The sequence below is a fragment of the Portunus trituberculatus genome, chromosome 37, assembly GCF_017591435.1.
Source record: "Portunus trituberculatus isolate SZX2019 chromosome 37, ASM1759143v1, whole genome shotgun sequence".
Lineage (NCBI taxonomy): Eukaryota > Metazoa > Arthropoda > Malacostraca > Decapoda > Portunidae > Portunus > Portunus trituberculatus.
This window is the reverse complement of record NC_059291.1, coordinates 32,986,808-33,014,559: the sequence shown is the minus strand read 5'-3', so window position 1 is coordinate 33,014,559 and position 27,752 is coordinate 32,986,808. Positions and strand designations below refer to the sequence as shown.

The following is a 27,752-nucleotide window of genomic DNA, read 5'->3' as shown; positions in this document are numbered from 1 at the left end:
CTCTCTCTCTCTCTCTCTCTCTCTCTCTCTCTCTCTCTCTCTCCATCACTTCATACGCTGCTCTCCAATGCCGCATCCATGAGTGGTATTTCGTCAGCTTCCCGTTGAGGCTGCACGTTAGGGTCTCCTGCCACATGTTTCCCTGTCTTGTTGCCTGGCTGAGCGACATATACCTGCTTTTTCGGCTTGCCCTGCTTACTGGCGGCCTGCGGGTGTTGCTGGTGCTGCTGGTGGGGAATGAGCGGCTGTGGTTGCTGTTGATTCTGTGCCTCTGTGCGTGTGTGGTCGATGGTCGCGTAAATGGTGTTGTCATCTGCGTTTCTAATTACTCCGTTAGCACCGCCTGGTCCTCCCCCGCGCTTGTTGCTCTTGTTCTTGTTCTTGCCGTTGTTGAAGGTGAGCTCAGCGTACTCCACGTCGTCCTTCTCTGAGTCCTGTTGGTTACGGAGGAAGAGTGTGAGTGAGTGAGGTAACATGTGGTGAGTTATGAGGGTATAAGGCTCATATTTTAAATCATCTCCGCGCTGCACTTCCGCTATTCTATAAAGGGTTTTGTTAAAGCGACACATGTTTTTAAGAGTGTTTGTGTTTATTCTAGTGATAGATTGGCAAGATTTTTTACCTCAATAAAGAGCAATATTCGTGAGAACTGGGCTATTCGTCTACGAGGCCTTTGAAAATAAGTCTTGGTGAGCAAAGCGTTTTTGAATACTGTCCAAAAAATGAGGGTGGTAATAATAGTGGTAGGGGAGGCTTGTTGATGGCAGTGATAGGGGTAATGGTGGTGGTGGTGGTGGTAGTACTAATTATAATATCTATCGTTGGATGTGTTGGGTGGAAGATTGCGTTACAAAATATAAGCATGATCTTCAACATTTTCATTTACAAAGGAATGAATGCAGGAATGAATGAATTTCTCTCTTCCTCGACGCCTCCGCTTCTAATTTCACCAAATTTCACGCCAGTCTCAGTTTACACACGCACGCCATGTCAGAGGCGAGAGGGAGGAAAGGGTTGGGAGGGGAAGGGCGAGGAAGAAAGGGTGCACACAGAAAGAGAGAAAGGATGAAAGAGAGGGCGACCAACACGAGCACAGGCAGCCGCTTAAACAAACATTTTCGGATTTTCGCTGAACTGCTCACCTCTATTATTCCTTGTGAGGAAACATGCGCACGAAATTATACCGAGTGGAATTCTTATATCTTGTTAGCCTCTGCTTCTACGTATGTCTGGTCCAAGCGCGTCTGTTTTGATGTCTGCCTGCTTGCCTGTTTTGAAGTGAGTGTGTGTGTGTGTGTGTGTGTGTGTGTGTGTGTGTGTGTGTGTGTGTGTGTGTGTGTGTGTGTGTGATTCTTTACCTTTTGCTAATAAGGGAATGTAATAATTTTGGAGGCAGGTCTGTAATGTACATAACTTTTGATAAGGTGCACAAAGCAGGATGAGCCAATAATGGTACGTGTTCCCCACTCATAACAGTGCTTGATAACGAACAATCTGCCTCCTCTGATGAAAGAAAAAGAATTACGTAAAGATCATTTGATAAAGGTCAGGTTGGTGAGAGACAGTGACCTTCGCTCGACGGGAATTCGTGACCTTCGCCGAGTGTTTGCATTTATATCCAGGATTGCCTTTGACCTTCCAGGAAGTCACAACGCGCCCTCCGAGGAAAAATGGTGTAATTAGATTATAACTCAAGCTTGCACGCGCTCCTGGGGAAGGGGAGTGTGAAAAATGGGAAAGAGAGCAACACTTGAATCCTTGTGCAGTGACGATCTCTCTCTCTCTCTCTCTCTCTCTCTCTCTCTCTCTCTCTCTCTCTCTCTCTCTCTCTCTCTCTCTCTCTCTCTCTCTCTCTCTCTGGAAGATGATGGTCAGATAATTGAAATAGTTCGTGCCACCCTCCTTAGTTCTTCGTCTTTTAACCCATTAACTTCAAAAAGAAAGTTGGAAAGAGAGATACAAAACTATTTTCATTATCTTCAATCTGATTTCCCTTCAATTTCTCATCTTGTAATGTGTTAACTTGTAAAAGAGAATTGAGGAGAAATTAAGTAAAAAGGGGCTAGGACTAAATTTTATATTGGTTAGTAGTATACCAGCAAAGTTCTCATTACAAAGAAAACTCAAAGAATATAAATGACGAGCAAGACAAAACATGTGCGACGCTGCTTGGCACTGGATCAGAGCAACACTTGTTTCGTCATGCCTCTGATACGGCTGGCAAGGGATAGGGAGGCACGCACGGACTCACTCACTACTGTGTCCCTCTCAGTTTCAAAGGGGAAGGCCATTATTTATTGCTGTCATCACCTTGCATATCAAGTGCACGCTTGTGGTGGGTCAAAAATTCCGCGTTGTTTAGTGTGTTTGGTGTGACACGTGCACGCTATGCCACAACACGCCACGCAGACACACACACACACACACACACACACACACACACACACACACACACACACACACACACACACACACACACACACACACACACACAGCGGAAGATGATGCGTACACATGGCATTTTCCATTTCACTCAACCGCACTCACGCCTTCACTGGAATAGCTTTGTTTTCCCGCCGTGGGGTGTGGCTTTACCAGGTTAATGAGAGCCCCCCATACTGGGAACAGGTACAGTTGCTGTCTGAAGACAATTTCATTGTTTTCTTGTTCTTGGAAGAGCAGTCAAGAGAACAAAATATGAATTGAAAAATAGATAAAATATAGTAACGCTAGATAAAAGATGGTAACGGTGGGTTCAACAAACAAATGAAGTTATGATAGAATGAATAAATAAATGAATCTGAAATAAATAAACATATAGGAGATCTATATAATGAGCCTACTTTCACTTTTTGCTTTTTCCTCTCACTGTCAGTGTTGTGATCTGCCTGCACTTCCTTACAACATAAATAAACTTCGAGATTGTGGAGTGCGAGGATTAAGGGTTGAGGGAGAACGATAAACACAGTACAAGTGCATGTGTCAAAGATCTCGACTATTGACCCTCACTTTACATAACTTTTCTTCTTTCAGGGATGGTTATGGCAGAGTGCTAGGTGACCGCGAGGCTTCTTGGTGATGTTTGGCTGTGTATGTCCCCCAACGCTCCTCCAGCGTCGAAGAGATGGTTCAGGTATGTACTTGAATAACTCCACAAAATGGAATTCTGAGATACTTAATTTCCAGCATAGAAGCGATTATCATTTTTTTTTTTCGAGTAACACTGTCACTTATTTCTTTGTACTGTAAATATATAATGAAACAAAGTATCTTCTCATGTTATTAATAGAATGTCAATGATTTCACTTCAATACTGACTATTATCAAACCAAAATTTATGGATCTTATTACATTTAGCATTAATCCTATTGTGTCACGTAAGTTGGCTCGATAAGTTTAAGTAAGAACCAATGATAGCTTGATGTGTTTAGAAGTGTGTTTTACAGTCACTAACTAAATGCTGTTTTGTTTAAAATGTGTGGTGCATTAATCGTGTTTTTTTTTTTTTTTTTTTTTTTTTACATTACAAGGGCACTGGCCAAGGGAAAACAGTGTTGGAAAAAAAAAATCCCGCTGGTTGCCAGGCCCTGTTTAGAGGAAAGTAGGAGAAAGAAAAACAAAAAATCTAAAAGGAGGGTCCAGTTAACGTAAGAGGTGTCTTGACACTCCTCTTTTGAAAGAGTTTAAGTCATAGGCAGGTGGAAATACAGACACAGGTAGAGAGTTCCAGAGTTTACCAGTGTAGGGAATGAAGGAGTGAAGATACTGGTTAACTCTTGCATTAGGAAGATGGACAGAATAGGGATGAGAAGAAGTAGAGAGTCTTGTGCAGCGAGGCCGCAGGAGGGGAAGGCATGCAGTTAGCAAGTTCAGAAGAGCAGACAGCATGAAAACAGCGGTAGAAGACAGATAAAGATGCAACATTGCGGCGGTGACTTAAAGAATCAAGACAGTCAGTTAGAGGAGAAGAGTTGATAAGACGAAAAGCTTTAGATTCCACCTTGTTTAGTAAAGCTGTGTGTGGATCCCCCAGACATGAGAGCCATACTCCATACACGGGCGGATAAGGCCCTTGTACAGAGCAAGCAGCTGGGAGGGAGAGAAAATGGACGAAGACGCCACAGGACACCTAACTTCTTGGAAGCTGATTTAGCAAGAGTAGAGATGTGAAATTTCCAGTTTAGATTTTTAGTGAAGGATAGACCGAGTGTGTTTAATGTAGAGGAGAGGGAAGTTGAGTGTTATTGAAGAAGAGAGGATAGTTGTCTGGAAGGTTATGTCGAGTAGATAGTTGTAGAAATTGAGTTTTTGAGGCATTGAACAAAACCAGGTTTTCTCTGCCCCAATCAGAAACAAGTGAAAGATCAGAAGTTAGGCGTCCTATAGCATCTCGCCTTGAGTCATTTAATTGTTGTTGGGTTGGGCGTCTGTTGAACGCTGTTGAATAATGCAGGTGGTATCATCAGCATAGGAGTGGATAGGGCATTGAGTCAGATTTAGGAGATCATTGATGAATAATAGAAAGAGAGTGGGTGATAGGACAGAACCCTGTGGAACACCACTGTTGATAGTTTTAGGGAAGAACAGTGACCGTCTACTACAGCAGCAATAGAACGATCGGAAAGGAAACTGGAGATGAAGGTACAGAGAGAAGGATAGAATCCGTAGGAGGGTAGTTTAGAAATTAAAGATTTGTGCCAGACTCTATCGAAGGCTTTCGATATGTCAAGGCCGACAGCAAAGGTTTCACCGAAGTCCCTAAAAGAGGATGACCAAGATTCAGTTAGGAAAGTAAGAAGATCACCAGTAGATCTGCCTTTACGGAAACCATACTGGCAATCAGAGAGAAGGTTGTGAGCTGATAGATGCCTCATTATCTTCCTATTAAGGATAGACTCAAAGGCTTTAGAAAGGCAGGAAATCAAAGCTATAGGGCGGTAGTTAGAAGGATTGGAGTGGTCACCTTTTTTAGGGACAGGTTGAATGTGAGCAAACTTCCAGCAAGAAGGATAAATAGAAGTAGAGAGACACAGATGAAAGAGTTTGACCAGGCAGTGAGCGAGTTCGGAAGCACAGTTTTTGAGAACAACAGGAGGGACTCCATCCGGACCGTAAGCCTTCCGAGAATCAAGGCCAGAGAGGGCCAGGAAAACGTCTTTATAAAGAATTTTAATTTTAGGGATGAAGTAGTCAGAGGGTGGAGGAGTAGGAGGAATATGCCCAGAATCATCCAAAGTTGAGTTGGTAGCAAAGGTTTGAGCGAAGAGTTCAGCTTTAGAAAAGAAGAGACAGCTGTAGAGCCATCTGGATGAAGTAAAGGAGGGAAAGACGAAGAAGTAAAGTTGTTAGAGATATTATTGGCTAGATGCCAGAAATCTCGAGAGGAGTTAGAATTGGAAAGACTTTGACATTTTCTATTGATGAAAGAGTTTTTAGTAAGTTGGAGAATAGATTTGGCATGATTACGGGCAGAAATATATAGGGCATGAGTTTCAGCAGTTGGATGGCTACGGAACCGTTTGTGAGCCGCCTCTCTATCATTGACAGCACGAGAACAAGCAGAGTTAAACCAAGGCTTTTTAGCTTTAGGGTTAGAGAAAGTATGAGGAATGTATAGCTCCATGCCAGAGATAATCACCTCTGTTATGCGCTCGGCACAAAGAGAAGGATCTCTGACATGAAAACAATAATCATCCCAAGGGAAATCAGAATAGTACTGCCTTAGTTCCTCCCACTTAGCAGAGTTAAAATGCCAGAAGCACCTCCGCTTAGGCGGGTCCTGAGGCTGCACTGGAGTGATAGAACAGGTAACGGAAATTAGATTGTGGTCGGAGGAGCCCAACGGAGAGGAAAGTTTAACAGAGTAAGCAGAAGGGTTGGAGGTTAGGAAAAGATCAAGAATGTTGGGCGTGTCTCCAAGGCGGTCAGGAATACGGGTAGGGAACTGCACTAGCTGCTCTAGGTCATGAAGGATAGCAAAGTTGAAGGTTTGTTCACCAGGTTGGTCAGTGAAAGAAGATGAAAGCCAAAGCTGGTGGTGAACATTGAAATCCCTAAAATGGAGATCTCAGCAAAAGGAAAGTGAGATAAGATGTGCTCCACCTTGGAAGTCAAATAGTCAAAGAATTTTACATAGTCAGAGGAATTAGGTGAGAGGTATACAGCACAGATGAATTTAGTTAGAGAGTGACATTGAAGTCTTAGCCAGATGGTAGAAAATTCTGAAGATTCAAGATTGTGGGCACGAGAGCAAGTGGTGTCGTTACGCACGTATGCGCAACATCCAGCTTTGGATTGAAAATGAGGATAGAGCAAGTAGGAGGGAACAGAAAAGGGCTGCTGTCAGTAGTCACAGACAACTGTGTTTCGGTTAGGAAGAGAAGATGAGGTTTAGTAGAGGAGAGGTGGTGTTCCACAGATTGAAAATTAGAACGAAGGCCACGAATGTTGCAGAAATTGATAGTGAAAGTATTAGATGAAGTGTCAAGACACCCAAGGTCGACAGCAGAGGGGCAGTCCGACCTGGGGACATTTATGGTCCCTCCCAGAGGGGGACTCCGAGGCAGGGCGTGGTGAAGCCATTATTAAATTTTGATTTGAAGAGAGTGTAAAAGTGTAAGGTGTTGTAGTGTAGTGTAGGAAGTAGTAGAAGTTGTCTTTAGAGGGCAGGCTGCAGCTGCTCAATTGTATAAATGAGACCACAAAGGGAACCGGGAAGAGAGGACACGGGGAATCACTCAGTCTGCAGCACTGCCTACATCCCCGTAAGTACCTCTCCTGGAGTATTCCACCGGGCGGCAGGTGACTACTGCCTACTCCTTAGTTACGTTTGATAGATATTGCTTGTAGTATTATGTATTGCGTCAAGTACACCTGCCATTGTGGTGGTCAGGAGAAACAGGAGGGAATCATAGAGGAAAGGCATTTTGATCCTAACGGGATTGAACTGGAGAAATATTCCAGTCGATTTTCACGCGGGTAAGGGCGGCGAGGACGGTGTTGAAGTTGGGACAGCGCAGTGCCTTCGGGAATTTGGTGGAGTTGAGAACTAAAATATTTGTCTTCGATTTCATTCCTTCTCTGTTCCTTCTTGTTAGATTTTCGAAAATCTGTCTGATGTTTTCGGAGAAGGTATATGGAAAAGTGAAAATGATCCCGAGTTAGTATTTGAGCACTGATATATTCTAGAAATTGACCACAGTTAAAGGAAAAAATACGTGAGTTTGATGAACAGAGCCGAGGTGTTGCCTGATATTCGTGGTACAGGAACAGAAAATAAAAAAGTTCTTGTGTCACGACGAACAACGGAAGAGGGGAGGGTTAGCTTGTGTCTTGTACGTGTTGAAGATTCATCAGGGTCTCTTACTTTCATCGGTAACCTCCCCCTTCCCACACACACACACACACACACACACACACACACACACACACACACACACACACACACACACACACACACACACACACACACACACACACACACACACACACACACACACTCTCTCTCTCTCTCTCTCTCTCTCTCTCTCTCTCTGCCATAAAACTAGTTGGGAATACGTAAAACCAACACATGTTGAAGATCGCATGCTTAAAGTTACTGAGTTAATCAAGAACCATCGCCCCATCGACACATGCAAGAGCTACGCCCCGGTACGTTAGTTGAGAGACACACACAGGGATGCAGGAGAAGACAGGCAGCACTTACGTGTCATTACAGTGTATGCCGGAACACGCACTGAAAATAAATACAGGGAGGGAGCAGGCAGGCAGTGGCTAGCAGGCATAAGAACAACAAGACTGAAAGATAAACGAAAGGAGAACCGGAGATGAGAAAAAGGAAGGAGAGGGATGAGGGAGATGGGTGAACAGGTGGAGGGAAGGCAGGAGAAGGCTGTCTGTGTAGAAGCTTTACTTGGAGTAAAAGAAGTGATTCTGTCTTTTTAAAAGGAGATTGGGTTTGACGGAAACGCTTCGCTTGAGGACTGATGGAATACATGAATGCAATGAATAATAATGTGAGAAAATGATGGAGAGGCGAATGAAAAGTACAATAGAGAAATGAAAAATATATACACACACACATTATGAAATAAATGAAAGGAGGTAAAAAACAGAAAGATTAACCTGAAAGTGTAAGTCAATAAAAGAATAAAATTCAGGAAAAAAAGGAAAGCAGAAATATGAACAAGACGCACCATAAAAGAAGAGATGAATTGTAGTGTGTGTGTGTGTGTGTGTGTGTGTGTGTGTGTGTGTGTGTGTGTGAGTGAGAGAGAGAGAGAGAGAGAGAGAGAGAGAGAGAGAGAGAGAGAGAGAGAGTCTTTGGAGGCTTTGAAACCACATGGAGACAAAGATTTACAGCAGAAATCTAGAAAAACCAGTTTTTCCCAGACCCTGAAGATTGCCGGGTCAAGACAGAGCCGTGTGTCAGAGATCCCCGGAGAATCACAGACTTGACAAACTACATACAAGATCTTAGCAAAAGTCAGCATTCATTTCAGTGATTTATTTGTTATCTGTTGGCAACGTGCAAGCCCTACTGATGCAATATTTACATAGGTACTTCAAGCAATGCACTCATGATTGCACTTAAATGCAAGAATATTTGATTGGCAATGATGAAAAATGTCAGTATTATTTAGTGCTGTGCGTTGGCTGGACTTTGATTCTCTTGGACATCTTACGATTCCTGTCGTGTCAATTGAGATTTTTAAGCTGCTTTGAGCATATTACAGTTTTGCTCCCAGTTAGTTCCGGTATGACCAAGAAAGCTTAATTTAAGTGTACAAAGTCCTGAAAAGACAAGAATGTCTTAAAGCAAAGTTATTTGATGCTGAAATAGTTGATGCTAAAAGTAAAACGTCAATATATATATATATATATATATATATATATATATATATATATATATATATATATATATATATATATATATATATATATATATATATATATATATATATATATATATATATATATATATATATATATATATATATATATATATATATATATATATATATATATATATATATATATATATATATATATATATATATATATATATATATATATATATATAATGGTTCGAGATTGGTGAAAAATGCAATCTGAAATTTCCCTCTAGACAAATGAGTAAAGCCCTGTGGAAGTAGAAACATGACACATTAGAACAAATATAATAATTACTGACTAAGAACAAACATGACGTATGAGACAGTGTCACTTGTGAATGGGCAGTAGGTGTTCGACGTATCCTGTATGAAATAAAGCAAAGAGAAGGAAGCTGCATACATATCAATTATGAAATGACAGTCCATGCTTTTTACAAATTGCAAACTTAATTTTCCATTTTATTACTCAACTTTGTGCCAGAGGATGTGGAGAAAGTCAGAAAGCCTTAGCAATATAGTTAATCGGTGGAAAAACCTCTTAAGCAAGGCACAGCAGAAGAAAAAAATGACAGAAAAAGAACAAAATAAAAGTAAAAATAATTATACACATTACGCAACACCGAAACAAAAGAATAACAAAAAAACGAACGGATGCGGTTAATTACATACACACACACACACACACACACACACACACACACACACACACACACACACACACACACACACACACACACACACACTACATATACAGAGAGAGAGAGAGAGAGAGAGAGAGAGAGAGAGAGAGAGAGAGAGAGAGAGAGAGAGAGAGAGAGAGAGAGAAAACTAGACAAGCAGGGAGACATGAAGACGTACAAAACCAACAGACAAGAATAAAAGGACACACGCGCGTGCAAAAAAAAAAAAAAGAATAAACGTAAAAGAAAGGAAAAAAATGGTGAACTGAAGAAAAAAAAGAAAAAAAAAAACGAAAAAAAGAGGAACCAGAAAACTAGGACAAAAGTGGAAAAAGTAGACATACGAAGCAATTTTCATAGAACGACAAAAGAAAAAAAAATGGTGTAAGTTGATATAGGAATGAAGAGAAGAGGAACGTATATCAACTCACCTCATTATTGCTGCTTTTTTCTTTGTCGTAAGGAACCGTTTCGTAGATATTGGCGTGTTTCAGTTTCGGGGGAATGCCGTCCACGTTTTCGTAGGTCGCGTCTGGGGAGGAGGAAGCAGGAGGGTGAGACGACTCTAAGGAGGAGGAGGAGGAGGAGGAGGAGGAGGAGGAGGAGGAGGAGGAGGAGGAGGAGGAGGAGGAGTGTGAAGCTTAGGGTGAAGTGGTGAGCGTCAAGGGAGAGAGCTGGTTGGGGGTCTGACTTCCCTATTATCTTGGTAGTGCTGCTGCATCGTGCCTCAGGGAGTGTTAGCTTACGTGTGTGTGTGTGTGTGTGTGTGTGTGTGTGTGTGTGTGTGTGTGTGTGTGTGTGTGTGTGTGTGTGTGTGTGTGTGTGTGTGTGTGAGTGTATTTGTTTTGGCGACATAGATTCGACGGTACAAAAGTGAACCTTTACACTTTTTCCTTTTTTTCTTTTACTTTTAACTTTTACTTTTCCATTCCCTGTTTTTTTCGATTTCGACAACCACCACCATTACCACCACCACCACCACCACCACCACCACCATCACGTTTCACCACAAAGCACCATTACCGAGATAACACTACTTTCCTGCCGCCATACGAGATGCATTGTGACTCTCTATTGTCTCCATGAATCTCTCTCTCTCTCTCTCTCTCTCTCTCTCTCTCTCTCTCTCTCTCTCTCTCTCTCTCTCTCTCTCTCTCTCTCTCTCTCTCTCTCTCTCTCTCTCTCTCTCTCTCTCTCTCTCTCTCTCTCTCTCTCTCTCTCTCTCTCTCTCTCTCTCTCTCTCAACTCACCACCACACAAGTGCGTTCCTCACCGTCCTTGGGGTGTAGAGGGGCCTGTGGCAGCTTGATTCCTTGCTCAGCTACGTGGCGCAGAATTCTCTCTCTTCTTGAGTCTCCTTTGAGTTTCATCACCACCACCACCACGATGGCCACGAGCACCAGGGCCCCCACCACCCCGATCAGCACCCCCAGCACTGGAGTGATGGGGAAGATGTGTACTATGGAGGGGGAGAAAGGGGGATGGGGGAATGGTTAGCCCGTGAGGGAGGTGCGACTTTCTGTTATTTGACAGTAGAAAGAAGATGAATAACAGTTGTCCTTTCCTGATTTATTGAATGTTAATCTTCTATATTTCTGTCATTGTAGTAAAGCTCGTCTAGGTTTCTATATACAAAAAGAGGAGAAAACGATATGGGTAGTTTGGACTAGTTAGCTGGAATGAGCGTTATGTTCATGCAGGCAGACATGCAATGAAGAGAGAAGAAGAAATGAAAATAAAAGTCCAGTTGTTCTAAAGTGAAGCTGAAGAACTGTTGCTTCCTTCGGTTTGGGGTCTCTTCGGTGCGTTTCGCTTTCCTTGTGTGAGTTTTGCTTTAAAGCCTTCACTTTTTTTTTTAAACAAATTCAGACGTGGATAAATATTTTTTCTCTGCGTTGGAAGATATTTTTCCTCCTGAAATTTTGTTTTTGTGGCGTTCATGGTCGCAAGTGAAATGCAACAAGGCGTGTCAGAGGTGCCTTGAGGCCTTCACCTTGAGCACAGAGAAATTGTGGTGATTTGTTTCCAGACTCAAGTGTGTACTGTAATGACAACGAATATTGCAAATATACTCGTACATGCAGGCTTGTCTTTCGTCGTGTGTGTGTGTGTGTGTGTGTGTGTGTGTGTGTGTGTGTGTGTGTGTGTGTGTGTGTGTGTACTTGTGCTCGCTGCAATGTTATTTTTTGTACAGAAATTGCAGCTTTGTTTTCTGACAGTGTATATGTGTAATGGGAATCGTGATGGTGTTTGTGGTGAAGAGAATGGTGGGAGCGCTATGGGAGTGTTAGAAACGGTTTGGTGTTTGTGTTGCGGCAGAGTTATTGATAGTAGTGGTAGTGTTGGTGGCGTCGGGGAGGGAGGCTGGTGGAAGGGAGGGTGAGGGGTGATGGGAATAGAAAGAAAGTGTATCATGGAGGGAGGATGGTGGGGAGAGTGCGGTGGGGGGAACGTAAATGTAAAAAAGAAACAATAAAAAAGTGAGGAAGAAAACGATGAAGATGAAATTTTAATGGAGATCGATGATGGCGATGAAAAGGAGAGAAAAATAACGAAAAGACGAGACACTTGCGATTAAGTAGGGGAGAACAGGGAGGCGAAAGAATCGAACACAAAAAAGAACAAAACAAGAAGGGGGTCAAGGAGCAAAAAAAAAAAAAAAAAAAAAGATGAAGAGAAAGAGGAGAAAGAAGAAAACACAAGCACTGCCACTCCGACTAATCCTCTTCCCTCTCCAGCCACACTTTCCTCCGAATAAAACTTTTACGGCCTCCGGCTTGTACCGAGTTTGTTCCCAGCCGGTCCATGCGTCGCTTCGAGAGGTCAACCAGCACAAGAGAAGACCGGACGGCGGCCCAAAGATACACTACACAGATAGAAACCGTCACCATTTCCATCATTACCGTCATTATCACTATCACTTTCACTTTCTCACCACCACCACCACCACCACCACCACCACCACCACCACCAATCTCCATCACCATCGTCATCATCACTTTTTTATTCTGCTGAGGTAAAGCGAACGGCCAAGAAAAAAAACAGAAAAAACAGAAGAAAATAAGGAAAAAGGACAAAAAAAACAAAAACAAAGATCAATCGCAATTAATTTTCATGCATGAGTTTCCTTCTCTCTTAATTTTTGATTGACGCATTTAAATTTCCTTAACCAGTCCCTTTCATTTTTAATATTTTGATTGGAATTTTTCCCAGCGTGATTATGCATAAAGCGAATGGCGGAATTGTTGTGGTTGTTGAATAATTTCCAACGCAAGAGGAGGAGGAGGAGGAGGAGGAGGAGGAGGAGGAGGAGGAGGAGGAGGAGGAGGAGGAGGAGGAGGAAGAGGAGGAGGAGACGAAGGAAGAGGAGAAGGAGCAAAACCAGGAGTAGAAGAAAGAAGACGAGATGAAAAATGAACAGAAGAGGAAATAAAAAAAAAGATAAACAGAGATAGACAAAGAGGCTAACACGGAAAATATTGAGAAAATAAAATTAGAGAGAGAGAGAGAGAGAGAGAGAGAGAGAGAGAGAGAGAGAGAGAGAGAGAGAGAGAGAGAGATACACCAAAAAAAAAAAAAAAAAAAAACGAGAACAATAAAAAAGACGAAAAATATATCGAGAGAAAACTTTAGTTCGACAGCACCGACAAGACCACCAAGAGTTAAAGGGCTTGGCTTGTCAGGGGAGGTAAAACGGACGATAGACTTAGCCGGTGCGTGATTCCCATCCTTCGGCAGGCCAATCTTTAGGCTTACTGTTCTTGGGGCTTCAGTCTTAAAGAAAACCCCAACGGCTGATCGCAAGTCTACTGGGATCGTCAAATATGCAGCGGAGAGTGAGGTCGGTACTTTCGTGAGGGTGGCCACTCTAATAGTCTGACCAGAGGCTGCCAAAGATCGCCATTCTGGAGGGGGCGGGACAGGATGGGACGGGACGGGACGGGACGGGAGGGATAGGGAAGGACAGACACATATGGGGGAAGGGAAGAAGGCGAGGTAGATAGAAAAGTTAGCGGAAAGTTAAAGCGTGATGAAGAGAGAAGATGGGAGGAATTAGATCCGTGTTTGGATTTGGCTTTCGTGTTTAGTTTAGTTTGGTTTGGTTTGGTTTGGTTCTGTTTTCCTTTTTTGTTTTTTTGTTTCTTTTTTCTAGTTGTTTGTTTTGTCTTTTGTGTTAGCTGCTTGTTTTTTTTTAATCTTTTTACACTTTTTTTTCTTTTTTACTTTGTTACAGTGTGGATGTTTTCAGAAATGGTTCGTAATTGTAACTAGTATTTCCAGAGATTTTAGTCTGTACATGCATGGAAGTGTTCTAAATAACCAGTTAGATATTTTACACAAATGTATAAATGACCTGCAAAAGTAATGAATTATACGATAAAATAAGTAAGCAAATACGTAAATAAATAGATAAATGAATGAATTAATAAAAGAGAGAGGCTAAAAAAAAATAATCAGTAGAGAGCTAACGAGGAAGAAATAACGTTTATAGAAACAAGAAGCACAACAACAAAAAATAGATAAGTCAAATACACACAAATGGAAGGATGTCGGCAAATGAATGGGGTCACTCAGAGATGCAGGCTGGAAGGAGGGAGGGAGGGAGGACAGGTAACAATACTATGAAAAACTCTGCCGAGATGAGCAGGTGTCCTCGTATTACTTACCCGGCCTTCCGACAGCAGGAAGAGTAAAGCCGTAAATTTTTCTTTCCTCACTCTTTCCTTTGGAGTTTTCTGCGTAAATAGACAGGAGATATTCGGTTTCCGCGCGCAGACCATCTACTGTGAATTTCGGCTCAGAGATTTCCGTGTGGTTCTTAATATTGAGACGGATTCCTTCCGCGTCTTCATAAACGTGCACCCCAAAATGCTGCTTGAGTCCCCCGTTGTATCCCGGGAAACAGTAGACGAACAGCGCCTCACTGCTCTGGTTGAAGACTGTGCAATTATCTAAGGGATCAGGCTTACCCGCGGGGGTCACCTGGAACTCACACGGCTCTTCCATCTTTCCCACCAGGTTCTCCCCGTAGCACGTGACGTTCCGGTAGTATTCCTCATCATGCACATGGTAGGTGAGGCGCGAAGTGAGGTCTTGTGTCGTGTAGTTCTCCTCTGGGATGGGTTGCGATCCCTCTGGGGTGAGAATGAACCAAGAGAAAGTGATGTTTCCTGGTGACCCTTTCACGTTACACTCCAATTCAACGTCATCTTTTTTCGCCGCTCCTCGGTAAACTTTCTCTTTTTCCGTGCAATATGGAACATCTGGAAAAAGGGAGATATGTTTTAAAAAAGGCTTATTTATTCCATTTTCTATCAGTTTCTTGTTTTATTCCTTATTAACCTGTGTGTGTGTGTGTGTGTGTGTGTGTGTGTGTGTGTGTGTGTGTGTGTGTGTGTGTGTGTGTGTGTGTGTGTGTGTGTGTGTGTGTGTGTGTGTGTGTGTGTGTGTGTGTGTGTGTGTGTGTGTGTGTGTGTGTGTGTGTATGTGTGTGTGTGTGTGTGTGTGTGTGTGTATATATGTGTGTGTGTGTGTGTGTGTGTGTGTGTGTGTGTGTGTGTGTGTGTGTGTGTGTGTGTCGTTCTAAAGGCGCACACTTACACATTACGTTAAGGATGATAGGGTGACTCTCCCCCGATCCGTATATGTTGGAGGCATGGCAGGTGTAGGAGCCAGACTGTCGGCGGGTCACGTTTCTGAGGTGGAGTGAGTAGCCGCTTCTCTCTATCCCAGCAGAGGCGTCGTAGTTCACCTCCATTAGCTGCGGGAAGTGAGACGTGGAAAGTGACACCATGAAGGGGATAATGTAAGTGTGTGTGGCTTTAGGGATCACTGTGTTGTTTGTCAGGTTAAAGACGATAATGCCATGACTGTGTTGGTCCAGGATAGAGGAAAAGTAGACGAAGTAAACTAATAAGGTATAAATTCATGTACTTCAATGTTTTTTTTTTCTCTTTCCTCTTTTTTAGGTGAAGTGAAAGGATAGAAGGAAATACACACACACACACACACACACACACACACACACACACACACACACACACACACACACACACACACACACACACACACGTTCGTTTTTTATATCTTAGTTCTTTACTATATTATATTCTCATGTTTATTTTCTCATTTTCCTTCCCCTCCCTTTTTCTTATGCATTGCTTTCCTGCATTTTCTTATTTCTCCTTCCTCATTCATTTACATTTTTATCGAATTTCTTGTTTCTCCTTCTCCTTCTCCTTCTCCTTCTCCTTCTCCTTCTCCTTCTCCTCCTCTTTCTTCTCCTCCTCCTCCTCCTCCTCCTCCTCCTCCTCCTCCTCCTCCTCCTCCTCCTCCTCCTCCTCCTCCTCCTCCTCCTCTTTCTCCTCCTCCTCCTTCTATTCTCCTCCTCCTCCTCCTCCTCCTCCTCCTCCTCCTCCTCCTCCTCCTCCTCCTCCTCCTCCTCCTCCTCCTCCTCCTCCTCCTCCTCCTCCTCCTCCTCTAGATCTGTAAGCACGTAACATAAAAGACCAAAGAATCTTCTTGGACCAAATTGAGATCTTCGGCATTCACCAAACCCCTCCAAAGTTGAGTCTGTCATGCCTTTATCAGCTTAATATTAGAGAACACCACACCTTTCTCTCACAACTGGAGAAATACGACTCCTTTACTGGGCCACCGTTCTTCCCTCTCTTTATGCTTATTATCTATTCACTCTTCCTTAACCCTTTCAATACTGGGGCTCATTTTTCCATGGATTTTTTGGATATGATTTGACGGTTACATTTTCCCCAGGAGGAGTCAATGGAGGTCAGAAGATTAATGGCTAGTCTTTACTATTTTAATACCCACATAAGTTTCTGAAGCTGTATAAAATCACCAAACAGTAAAGAGAATGAGTATGAAAACGTGACATAGGACTGAAGGGGTTAACACTTCACCCCCATTAACCTAACTCTTACTACTGTCTCTCAATACACACATCTTTTTATTCCCTTCTCTACACAACCTCCCTTTTTACTCTCTCATGTTGTTTCTACCTCTGGCTTCTCCAAGCGTCCTCCAAGACCTGGCCCATCATAGCAGCACCCGTAAAAGTCCAGCCTCGGTCTCGTTTGGTCCAGGTCGCAGCTGATATGTCGCTGGAGTGTTATAAGGTGTGGAGCTTGTTTTATCAGGGGATTTGTTGTCTCTAACGAGGCGAATGTAGGAGGGAAGGCGGGAAATTGGTTAGAGAGAGAGAGAGAGAGAGAGAGAGAGAGAGAGAGAGAGAGAGAGAGAGAGAGAGAGAGAGAGAGAGAGAACAGTAGCATGTAGGTATGTATGGTAAAAGGACACTCGTAATTTCATACATTCACGCTAATTTTGCTGTGAAATCGTATCATTCTCTTCCTCCTCCTCCTCCCTCCTCTATCCTCCTCCTCCTCCTCCTCCTCCTCCTCCTCCTCCTCCTCCTCCTCCTCCTCCTCCTCCTCCTCCTCCTCCTCCTCCTCCTCCTCCTCCTCCTCCTCCTCTTACTACTACTACTACTACTACTACTACTACTACTACTACTACTACTACTACTACTACTACTACTACTACCACTACTGCTGCTACTACTACTACTACTACTACTACTACTACTACTACTACTACTACTACTACTACTACTACTGCTACTGCTGCTACTGCTGCTGCTACTACTACTACTGCTGCTGCTGCTGCTACTACTACTACTACTACTACTACTACTACCACTAGTACTACTACCACTACCACTACTACTACTACTACTACTACTACTACTACTACTACTACTACTACTACTACTACTACTAGAAGGGTTCAGATGCTCACCTTATGGTACCACGAGATGATCTTGGGCTCTGGAATGGCTTTGACGTGACACACCAAGGTCACGTCATCTCCCTCACGCACGTTGTGAAGGTCGAGGCCTGGTGCCATTTCTAACCTGACGTCTGGGGCATCTGTGGGAAGGTGTTGTGTGTCTGCTGTAGTGGCTGTAGTGTGGCAGGTGTATGTACGTGGTAGTACAGTTGTTTGTGGTGGTATGGCAGGGATTTTGTGTGGTGTTGTGGTTTGTGGTGGTATGAGACGAGTGTGTGTTTTCTATTGTGGTGTTTGTAGTGATGTGTGGTGTTGTTTGTTGTGATATGAGTGTATTTGATGTACTTTTTTTATGGTGGTGTGACAAGACTAGTGTGATTATGTTTTTTTTGTGTGGTGATGTGATATGGTTTTGTAGGGTGAAGTGCGCTATTTGTTGTGGTGGAGCGGGGTTATGGTGCGGTATATTGTTTGTAAGGTTCTAGTAGGACTGTGTGTGGTGTATTCTTGTTTTTTTTGTGGTGGTATGACAGAGCTATGGTGTTGGATGCCGGCTTTTGTTGTGATATGACAGGGTTGTATTGGATCTATTATGCTCTGTCTGGGGATGTGACTCCGCTACGGTGATGTGGCGTTGATGTATAGAGTAGTGATAGGGCTGAAGGGAGTATAGTGCGTTATTGCTATATCTCTCTTGTAATGGTGATGGTGGTACACGATGTGGTGAAGGTATCGTTTCTTTTGAGTGTGGAGTCATATATAGTAATGATGGTGGTAACAGTGGTAGTAGTATGCACGGTATGTATGAAACACTACAGTAAGTACTATATATGCAGTATAATCGTGATGGTGTCGTGTAGTGGAGACTGCTTGGCATTTGAGATAATGGTGGTGGTGGTACATGAAATACGTTCCTTTACATTTGTGCATGGTTCTGTTTTGGCAAGAGCTCTACATATTTTCGAAGCAACACTAGAAAGACAAAGAAATACAGAAAATGTGAGTGTGTTGTATTGCCTGCTGCTGTTATTGTGTGTTATTGTGTTGTGGTGTTGTTGGTGTGGCTTTGTATATGTATTGACTTGATATTATTGGTGTAGAGGGGGAAAAGTTAGTTGTTTTGTAATTGTGTAAGTGATGAATGTGATGGTGGTGGTGATGGTCGTGTTGGTGGTTTTCAGTCACAACAGTACGCTTGTGGCTTGTGTGAGTGAGCAGAGCGGTGTTTTGGGCATTTGTTTGGGAGTTAGACACGTGAAAATTGGCTTATTCACTGGCAGTATTGTCGGCTCTGAAAAATGACCTTAAAAAAGAAAAGTTAAGTCGTGGAAATCGGATGGAACTGTGGTGTGGTTGGTACAAAAAATAAGAAATAACATCCGGATCCACATTGGGTTTCTTAAATGAATGAAATATTATACAACACAGCAACGCAAACAACATGCGAAAGTCATACCTGAAAATGAAGGGAAACAAATTCAGTTCCACAAAATAACAATCAAAAAAGATATCAAAGAAGCGACAAAAATAATCACAGGTTTTAGACATAACAAACCACCGTCGCCTGTAAACCTGGAAACACAAACACATTACCATTCACTGGAAGCTGAAACTCTCGCGGAAAACATGAAAAATAGTTAACAAGGTGATGTTCCCTTTCCCGGTGTGTTGTTATATAGCTATTTCGGACCATTTCATAGCGAGTCTTTCTGTGAGATAACGCTTCATTATTCCGGGCCTCCCTCCTTGTGTGCTTGAGTAGACGTGTTCAAAGAGAAGGACAAAGTGCAACGGCGATCCACGAATCATGAGTTCTGACTTGTAATTAGTGAAGGTATATGCTACATGGATACTTGTATGACTATGTATGTGGAAAGAATGTGTTCGTATGAGTGGGACTTTTGGATGAATAAATTTTCTATGGACGTTTCTATCTGAATATAATGTTTCAACAATAAATTTCGAATTTTGGCAAATTGCTCAAAATCAATTGCTCGACAGTAAATTATTCGAAATCAATTGCTCGACAGTAAATTGCGCGAAATCAATTGCTTGAAGAATAATCTTGAATTATCAATTGCTAGAATAGTGAATTCCTAGAAACGCTTGGAAACATTCACCCTAGCCGTCAGTCTTCCAGGGCTTTCTCTCTGTGCTGAATTGCCACACAGTTGCTGGGCTACTCTCTGTACATGTGGCTCTCCTTCTTCCCATACCAACCATATTCATTGTTATTAGCCTTGCCTTACAGTTTTACCTTGTTTGTAAATACTCCTCACTGGATTAAATGGATTTTGTTGATAGTGTGAATTTACTGGATTTAACAATAAGAAGTCACCATAGAATTTTGATTACTTTCATTAACCAAATGCTAACCTCTTTATTTCTTTATATTTTTTATTATTATCATTATTATTACTATTATTACTACTACTATTATTATTATTATTATTATTATTATTATTATTATTATTATTATTATTATTATTACTCGTATTATTATTATTATTATCATTATTATCATTATCATTTTTATCATTATTATTATTATTATTATTATTATTATTATTATTATTATTATTATTATTATTATTGTTATCATTGTTATTATTATTATCATTATTATCATTATCATTATTATTATTATTATTATTATTATTATTATTATTATTATTATTATTATTATTATTATTATTTTGTATTTTTTTTATTATTACTACTACTACTATTAATATTTTATTATTATTATTTATTATTATTATTAGTATCATCATCATCATCATCATCATCATCATCATCATAAATTCATTGCCATCATTCTATGGCTGTATAGGAAGGGAGATAAAACAAACCAGAAAATAATAAGAACAGTATAAGTTGCCAGAGAAATGCACATAGGAGATCGGAAACTATTTATCATCACTACCACTGTATACAAGCGTATGTATGTAGCCTATGTATGTATGTGTGTACGTATGTATGTACGTATTTATATGAAAAAAAGGAAAAGAAATTGAATCTCAAAACCAACAATCTGTATTACTTGAAAATTGAGCCGAGAGAGAGAGAGAGAGAGAGAGAGAGAGAGAGAGAGAGAGAGAGAGAGAGAGAGAGAGAGAGAGAGAGAGAGAGAGAGAGAGAGAGAGAGAGAGAGAGAGAGAGAGAGAGATACACAAAGATTAAAAAATTCTCACCGAGACTCGCATCACACAACCAAACTCTACGGACAACACTCCCGCGTTTCAATAAGTCTACGGACGCACTTCACATTTCTCCCAACTTTCTTTGTCCTCCCTAAGTACTTTCAAACTCTCCATGTTACTAATACCGTTATTATTGTTACTGTATTTGGTGTGTTTGTTGGTGTCTGAGGCTGCGTTGTGTATGGGCTGCTCTTGTTGACAGTAGCGTATGTGTTGGGTGGTGTAGAGGACACAACGCGGCAGTGGTGGTGGTGGTAGTGGTGGTGGGTGTTGATTGTGAGAAGCGAGAAGATGGGTTAGAGAGAGAGAGAGAGAGAGAGAGAGAGAGAGAGAGAGAGAGAGAGAGGGGGAAAGAGAGGCTGTCTTTATATTATACTGTATACATGTTAGCTTTTTCCTTTTTCTCTGCTCTCTCTCTCTCTCTCTCTCTCTCTCTCTCTCTCTCTCTCTCTCTCTCTCTCTCAATTACTTTGCTTTTGCCGATATTTTTTATTAAACTGGTCTTTTAGAGCAATCTGTCTTTTGAGCACTTGGTAATTCGATGATTTCTTCTTTCCAGCAATTGATCTTGAACGCTTTTCATTCTCGCAATCGATTTCAAGCAATTTACCAGATAACATAACTTTCGTGTTTGAAAAGGGAAAAAGCTACACAAGACATCCATGAACTTCTTGTGTGTTTGTGTGTGTGTGTGTGTGTGTGTGTGTGTGTGTGTGTGTGTGTGTGTGTGTGTGTGTGTGTGTGTGTGTGTGTGTGTGCGTGTGCGCGTGTGCGTGTGTGTGCGCGCGCGCTCTTTTAAAGCAATCTGCCTTTTGAGTACTTGGTAATTCGATTTCTTCTTTCTCGCAATCAATTTTAAGCAATTTATCAAGTAACATAACTTTCGTGTTTAAAAAGGGGAAAAAACTCCACAAAACATCCACGAACCTCGTGTGTGTGTGTGTGTGTGTGTGTGTGTGTGTGTGTGTGTGTCTGTCGAGATGTGTAGGTGTGAGCGTGTATACTGGCAATAAGGACGCGTCCCACGCACTTCTTACTAAACGCTGCAGAAAATTGTTCGCTGTTACCTGTTCACTCCCTTGGCCTTGAACTCTCCTCCCCCACCACTACCACCACCACCACCACCACCACCACAACCACCACCCTCACTACTCTACCGTTTACTTCCTCCACTATTTTCTTTAACACCCCTTACATATTAATTTTTCTCTTCTACTTATCATTCATTCTTCTAATTTATTTTTAATATCATCTAACCATATTTTTCTGCGCCATATTCAGAAACGCTCCCCTCTCTCCTCGCGACCATTTTCAAAGACTACAGAGACGATTAGCCAAGTTCTAAAGAATATTTGTCCTTTTGATAATGCAGAAACTTGTTAACATATCAGTAGAATTACAAAAAAACATCCTTGAAAACCTGTGCCACTTCAACTAGATCCCTTTGAAAATAGTGAAGGAGCAGTGTGGAAGTGTTTCAGAATATAGACCACTATCTCACTACCTATCCCCTTCTATATCTCACTTTCTTTCCTTCTTTGTCTCTGAAGTTTAGAACAGAACATCGAACTCTCAGTACCTCTAGATTACCTTCCTTTTTATTTGGTTACTATGGTTTGTCCTTGTTGCTTTCCGTAGCGAGGGGAAGTGGGAGGTAAGAAAATGGGAGGGAGAGATGGAAAACGACTTTGGTGTGGTAAAAAAAAAGGAGTTTCAGGAAAGGAGGGAAAAATAGAGAGTAGAGGGGAAAGAGTTGGTTAAGTGGTATGGTGCAGTGAGGTGAGCAAGTGTAAGAGGCTGTGCATTACGAGGGCATGAGGGACGAGGCGTGAGGGGAAAGGGTTACTTGGTGTATTAAGGAAAGACGAGACAGTGACTAGAATGTATGATGTTTGCTACGTAAGGAGAAGATACAAGAAGGGAAAGTGAAGGGAAGGGTAGTGTAGTGGGGATGATGATGATGATGATGATGATGATGACTTATTACTACTATTGCTCCTACTACTACTACTACTACTACTACTACTACTACTACTACTACTACTACTACTACTACTACTACTACTACTACTACTACTTCTACCAGTACTCCTATTAATACCACTAATAGTGCCACCATTACTGCTACTGCTATATACCGTATATATATATATATATATATATATATATATATATATATATATATATATATATATATATATATATATATAAAGTAAGAAAAGTCAGCATCTATAAATATATGAAAGAATTACACCACGTGCCAATTCTATCTGAGACTCAGGTCTGCTTCCTCAAATTAGGAAGAGAGGGATCAAGGAATCAGTCACTGAATGAAAGGGAAAGGAAAATACTTGTCTGGATATCTTACTCTGGCATTCTTCTTTGCATGTGTTTAATGATGACTTGACCAGTGTGTCTGTATTTTGAAACCTCCTGTGTGTGTGTGTGTGTGTGTGTGTGTGTGTGTGTGTGTGTGTGTGTGTGTGTGTGTGTGATTCACCTCGGTCGCCCGCTGGTCACCCAGCCAGTCTTCCCCATTACAGAGCGAGCTCAGAGCTCATAGACCGATCTTCGAGTAGGACTGAGACCACATCACACACTCCACACACCGGGAAAGCGAGGCCACAACCCCTCGAGTTATATCCAGTACCTATTTACTGCTAGGTGAACAGGGGCCACACATTAAGAGGCTTGCCCATTTGCCTCGCCGCTTCCCGGGACTCGAACCCGGCCCTCTCGATTGTGAGTCGAGCGTGCTAACCACTACACTACGCGGTGTGTGTGTGTGTGTGTGTGTTTCACTGTTTGATCTGGTGCAATCTCTGACGATACAGCCAGACGTTACCCTACGGAACGAGCTCAGAGCTCATTATTTTCGAGCTTCGGAAAGGCCTGAGATCAGGCACACACCACACACCGGGACAACAAGGTCACAACTCCTCGATTTACATCCCGTACCTACTCACTGCTAGGTGAACATGGGCTACATGTGAAAGGAGACACACCCAAATATATCCACCCGGCCAGGAAATCGAACCCCGGTCCTCTGGCTTGTGAAGCCAGCGCTCTAACCACTGAGCTACCGTGTGTGTGTGTGTGTGTGTGTGTGTGTGTGTGTGTGTGTGTGTGTGTGTGTGTGTGTGTGTGTGTGTGTGTGTGTGTGTGTGTGTGTGTGTGTGTGTGTGTGTGTGTGTGTGTGTGTGTATTTGTGTTTGTGTGTAAAGGAATGCCAATCAAAAGGGACTTATGAAACAAAATTATGTTCTCACCCTCAAAAAATGATAACCTTTTTCTTTCCATTTCCTTGTATCTTCTCCCCTCCCTTCCAAGGTGAGTGCAGGTTTGTTTACCTGCACTAATTAACCTTCTCAGTTCCCTGAAGAGGCCAGACGTCAGCAGTGATGTTTAGAGCTTGTGTCGTTAAGTAATTGGACAGTGAGAGAAAACGTTTGCTGTTCTTGGAACGTGTCAGAAGAGGAGGGGGGAGGGAGTGGTGGTAATGATGACTTTGAGGATATTATAGTGATGGAAAAACAGGAAAAGAAAAAAAGGAGATAAAACTGGAAAGGAGTTCAAGAAACATACTAAGAAAAGGTGGAAGACGTGGGTTTCAACGGATACAGTAGGATTAGAAGAGAAAAGACGTAAGTAAAAACGAACAGGAGCAAGAAGAGGAGGAGGAGGAGTAAGAAGAGGAGAAGGAAGAGAAGAAGGAGGAGAAGGAAGAGATGGAGCTGAAGGTGGAAAAGTTTACAGTCTCTCGAAACTGCTAAAGTCAAATAAACTAAGGAATTGAAAGGGTATATTTTTTGTACCCTAAGTGAGTTTGGTCGTGTCAGAGAGTAAACGAGTGTCCTTGTGAGTGAGTCAATGGAAGAGTGGATGAGTGCGTCAATGAGTGGAGATGTCTACAGCTACCAGCTAAAGTACATTAAGGATTTTATTTGTTTTTCTTCATCCAGGCTATCTTTGCATCGCCTTGGAAAGCTCAAACACCAATAGAAGCTTTTGAAGAACAAAGGAAGATAACAGACTAAAACAAATGTAGTTAATTGAAACTGTATTGACTTGAGCCATTAGTCAGGCTGAACCTTATAAAAATGTCCCCCAAGCAGGTTTGTTAGAGCAAGTTGTGTAGAATCAGGATATCAGTGATGCCTTAGTGGCATCATGGAGTGTTGTCAAAAATTCAAGATGGCCGCCAAAAAAATAATTCCTTAAATTGGTTCCTAAATGTCTATATCGTCTACAATTTTTTCATGAAATAGTTCAAATATGGGAAGTTTGATGTCAGTGATTTCATTTGTGACCACAAAAGGACTGGATATAATAATTAGGTTTAATTATTCTCGTATTCAAATTATTTTATTTTTAACAAGCAATGTTCAGACATCCAAGGCTGTGCTATTTGCATAAATTGCTGTTATTAACTACAACCACTCCTGTAATAACATCGTTTTACCTAAAAAGTGTGCTTTTTAGATTTTAACTCAAATATATGCCATACTTGTCCCTTTGAAGTTGTTCAACATAAAACAATAATGGTCACACATCCACAACACAGCAAGGCCTGCTCTAAATTTAAATCGCCTGTTACTCATCCGGACTAATATCATGTTTTGTATGAAGCTGTTCTGGCTACGGTTAGAATATATATATATATATATATATATATATATATATATATATATATATATATATATATATATATATACATATAATATATTATTTTTGCATATGGAAGTGGATGATAATTCTAAACATTATCGTCTTCGGCCTCTCTTTCATCGCCACAATGTTGCATCTCTTCCCATATTCTACTACTATTTTCTTGCTAACTCTTTTGATCTTGCTGAATGAATACCTCCCCTCCTCCCAAAATTTTACTCTACAATACTGTCTTCTTCTCACGCCTATTATGTTCACCTCTCTAGTGCAAAAGTTAACCTTTAATCTGAGATAGTCATCTCTTTCTGTGGTAATCTGTGGAACTTCCTGCTTGTCCCTGTATTTCCTTCTTTCTACGACTTGAACTCTTTTAAGAGGGCATTTTCTAGGCACTCATCTTTAATGTTTCACGAGCTTTTGACTCTGCTAGGGGACTGGCACTTCAATGAGCCTCTTTTTCTTTCCCTACAGTTTAATAGCTATTGGCCGGTACCAGACCTACAAAAAAGAAAAAAAATCTCTACAAATTTTGGTTTGTCTTTTGTATCGGTGAATTCTCTCCCTTTTTGGTTAACAAGCGAGGAATATTGTAAATGATGGAAACGAAGAACTCTGATGCACAAACTCGAAGTTAGGATGACACTGAGGATCACATGAAAAGATAATCGTATGAAAAGAATAGCTTATAGATTGCAGAAAGAAATTAATAGAAAGTTGCGTGTTTTGTACAATATTGTCATAATTATTAACAGGAGAGGTAGTGACAATAGTGACAATAGTGGACTCCGATGCATTGGTAAAGTGAACCAGGCGTTATGATGGCGCTAATTCTTTCAATTTCCTCTGCTCTGTGTGATGTGTTTTTCTTGACGCTTGTGGTGGAGATTGCGTCATGTTCCCGGAAGCGTAGTATTTCGAGTGACGCTGGTAGATGCGGGGACGTAATAGGAATAGGTAGTGATGAGAGAGAGAGAGAGAGAGAGAGAGAGAGAGAGAGAGAGAGAGAGAGAGAGAGAGAGAGAGAGAGAGAGAGAGAGAAATATATTTAGATTAACTATCAACAAAGCATTTACATTGTTACGGTGTCACTGAATGAAGAAAAAAAGGTCGAGAGCAGATGAAAGCATGTGCACAATCTAAAAGTGAAAGCTTTTACAAATTTTAAGTCATTTATATTAACAGGAAGCGCATGGAACAGTAAAGCTTTGACTTAGAAAGCGTTTGACACTAAGAAACAGTACTCTATTATTTGTTAACGAAGAAATTCATGACAAGAGTGCGTGTAGTAAGAAAAAGGGACATTATAGCGGTCAGAGGTATCGCGAATGAAATTGAGCTTGAAATTAATGAAAAGTTTTAAGGAATAAGAACGACCAAATATTAATCTACACATCAGCACATCTCTCTCTAAAAATAAGCAAACAATGCGAAGAGAAAACTATAAAATAACAATACAATCTAACACCAAAAGCATAGCAAAAAAAAAAAAATCTAGTCACAGAAAAAATAAAGAATATAAATAAAAATGTCAAAGCAAAAGAAACGGAATGAAAAGAAAAAAAAAAAAAGAAACATCACACATCAAAACTAAAAGGAAAGATAAACAACAACACAAACTCGTAACAAAAAAGCAACACCAATACAAAAAAAGAAAGAAAGAGAAATGAAATTGCCGAAGGAGACAGAACACAAAACACCACGACTAATAAGAAAAACAGCGAAAAGAAAGACAAACAGAAACACAGCCAGAAAAAGAGAGAGAGGAATAAGTTTTATCATTCTCTAGGCAAACTCACAGTGGACCTCGAGGCGCCAGGAGTCAACCAGAGGGGCGTGTTTAATCTTGCTGGACTCGGCGTGGCACTGCAGCTCCTCCCCGGCGTTCTTCACCTTGGGCTGGAACCTCAGCGTGCTCAGAGACGTGTTGCCTCGAATCTCGTTCTGCGTGACGGAGGTGAAGAGAGTTAAAAGTCACGGTTGTGATTGTGGTGGTGGTGGTATTGGTGTTGGCTGAGCGTTTGCAATGATGGTGGTGATCGTGGTATAACTTTGAAAAAAGATGAGAGTTAGATAGCATATGAAGGGAAAGGGAGAGGGAGGGGGAGGAGGAAGTGTAGGGACAGAGAGAGAGAGAGAGAGAGAGAGAGAGAGAGAGAGAGAGAGAGAGAGAGAGAGAGAGAGAGCGGGTGGAGGGAGAGGGAAAGATAATTCTCTCCTCATCCAAAGTCACATTTACTGTTTCATCCGTAAATCCCCTTACACCCCTTCCTTTGATTTTTCAATTCACATTTTTCCCTACTCTTCGCTTGTCAATATTAACGCTTCTCTCTTCTTGCCGTGACTTACAGAAATCTGAGTAGCATTGATCTTCTTGCCGAGGAACCACCAGGTGATGTCTGCCGGGGGGAGGCCGTGACGACTCTCACAGGTAATGTTGTACTGCCGACCCACCACCAGGGGATGGTCGGGCTTCTTGATCTCCACCGTCAGTGGCTTAA

General features: G+C 41.6%; 1 protein-coding gene and 1 long non-coding RNA gene across 10 annotated transcripts in view; one reads left to right on the top strand and one right to left on the bottom strand.

Moving 5' to 3' along the window:
* LOC123514107 (hemicentin-1-like) overlaps positions 1-27,752 on the bottom strand; it is a 314,035-nt gene continuing 286,283 nt past the window's right edge. For 2 of the 9 annotated variants that reach the window (XM_045271738.1, XM_045271739.1), the window contains exons 7-14: positions 27,601-27,752; positions 27,051-27,195; positions 17,393-17,523; positions 15,176-15,335; positions 14,242-14,838; positions 10,848-11,033; positions 10,006-10,106; positions 1-434 (exon numbers count right to left, since the gene is read on the bottom strand). In XM_045271738.1, coding sequence (XP_045127673.1) covers positions 51-434; positions 10,006-10,106; positions 10,848-11,033; positions 14,242-14,838; positions 15,176-15,335; positions 17,393-17,523; positions 27,051-27,195; positions 27,601-27,752 — 1,856 coding nt within the window. In that variant the 3' untranslated portion in view covers positions 1-50. Of the gene's footprint in view, positions 435-7,705; positions 7,798-10,005; positions 10,107-10,824; positions 11,034-14,241; positions 14,839-15,175; positions 15,336-17,392; positions 17,524-27,050; positions 27,196-27,600 lie in introns of those variants that run through there. The other 7 variants (XM_045271742.1, XR_006677525.1, XR_006677522.1 and 4 more) reach the window with 7 other exon arrangements.
* On the top strand, positions 2,459-27,723 carry LOC123514111. The gene is made up of 3 exons (XR_006677526.1): positions 2,459-3,133; positions 27,041-27,208; positions 27,603-27,723. It is a non-coding gene; the product is annotated as an uncharacterized LOC123514111 (long non-coding RNA).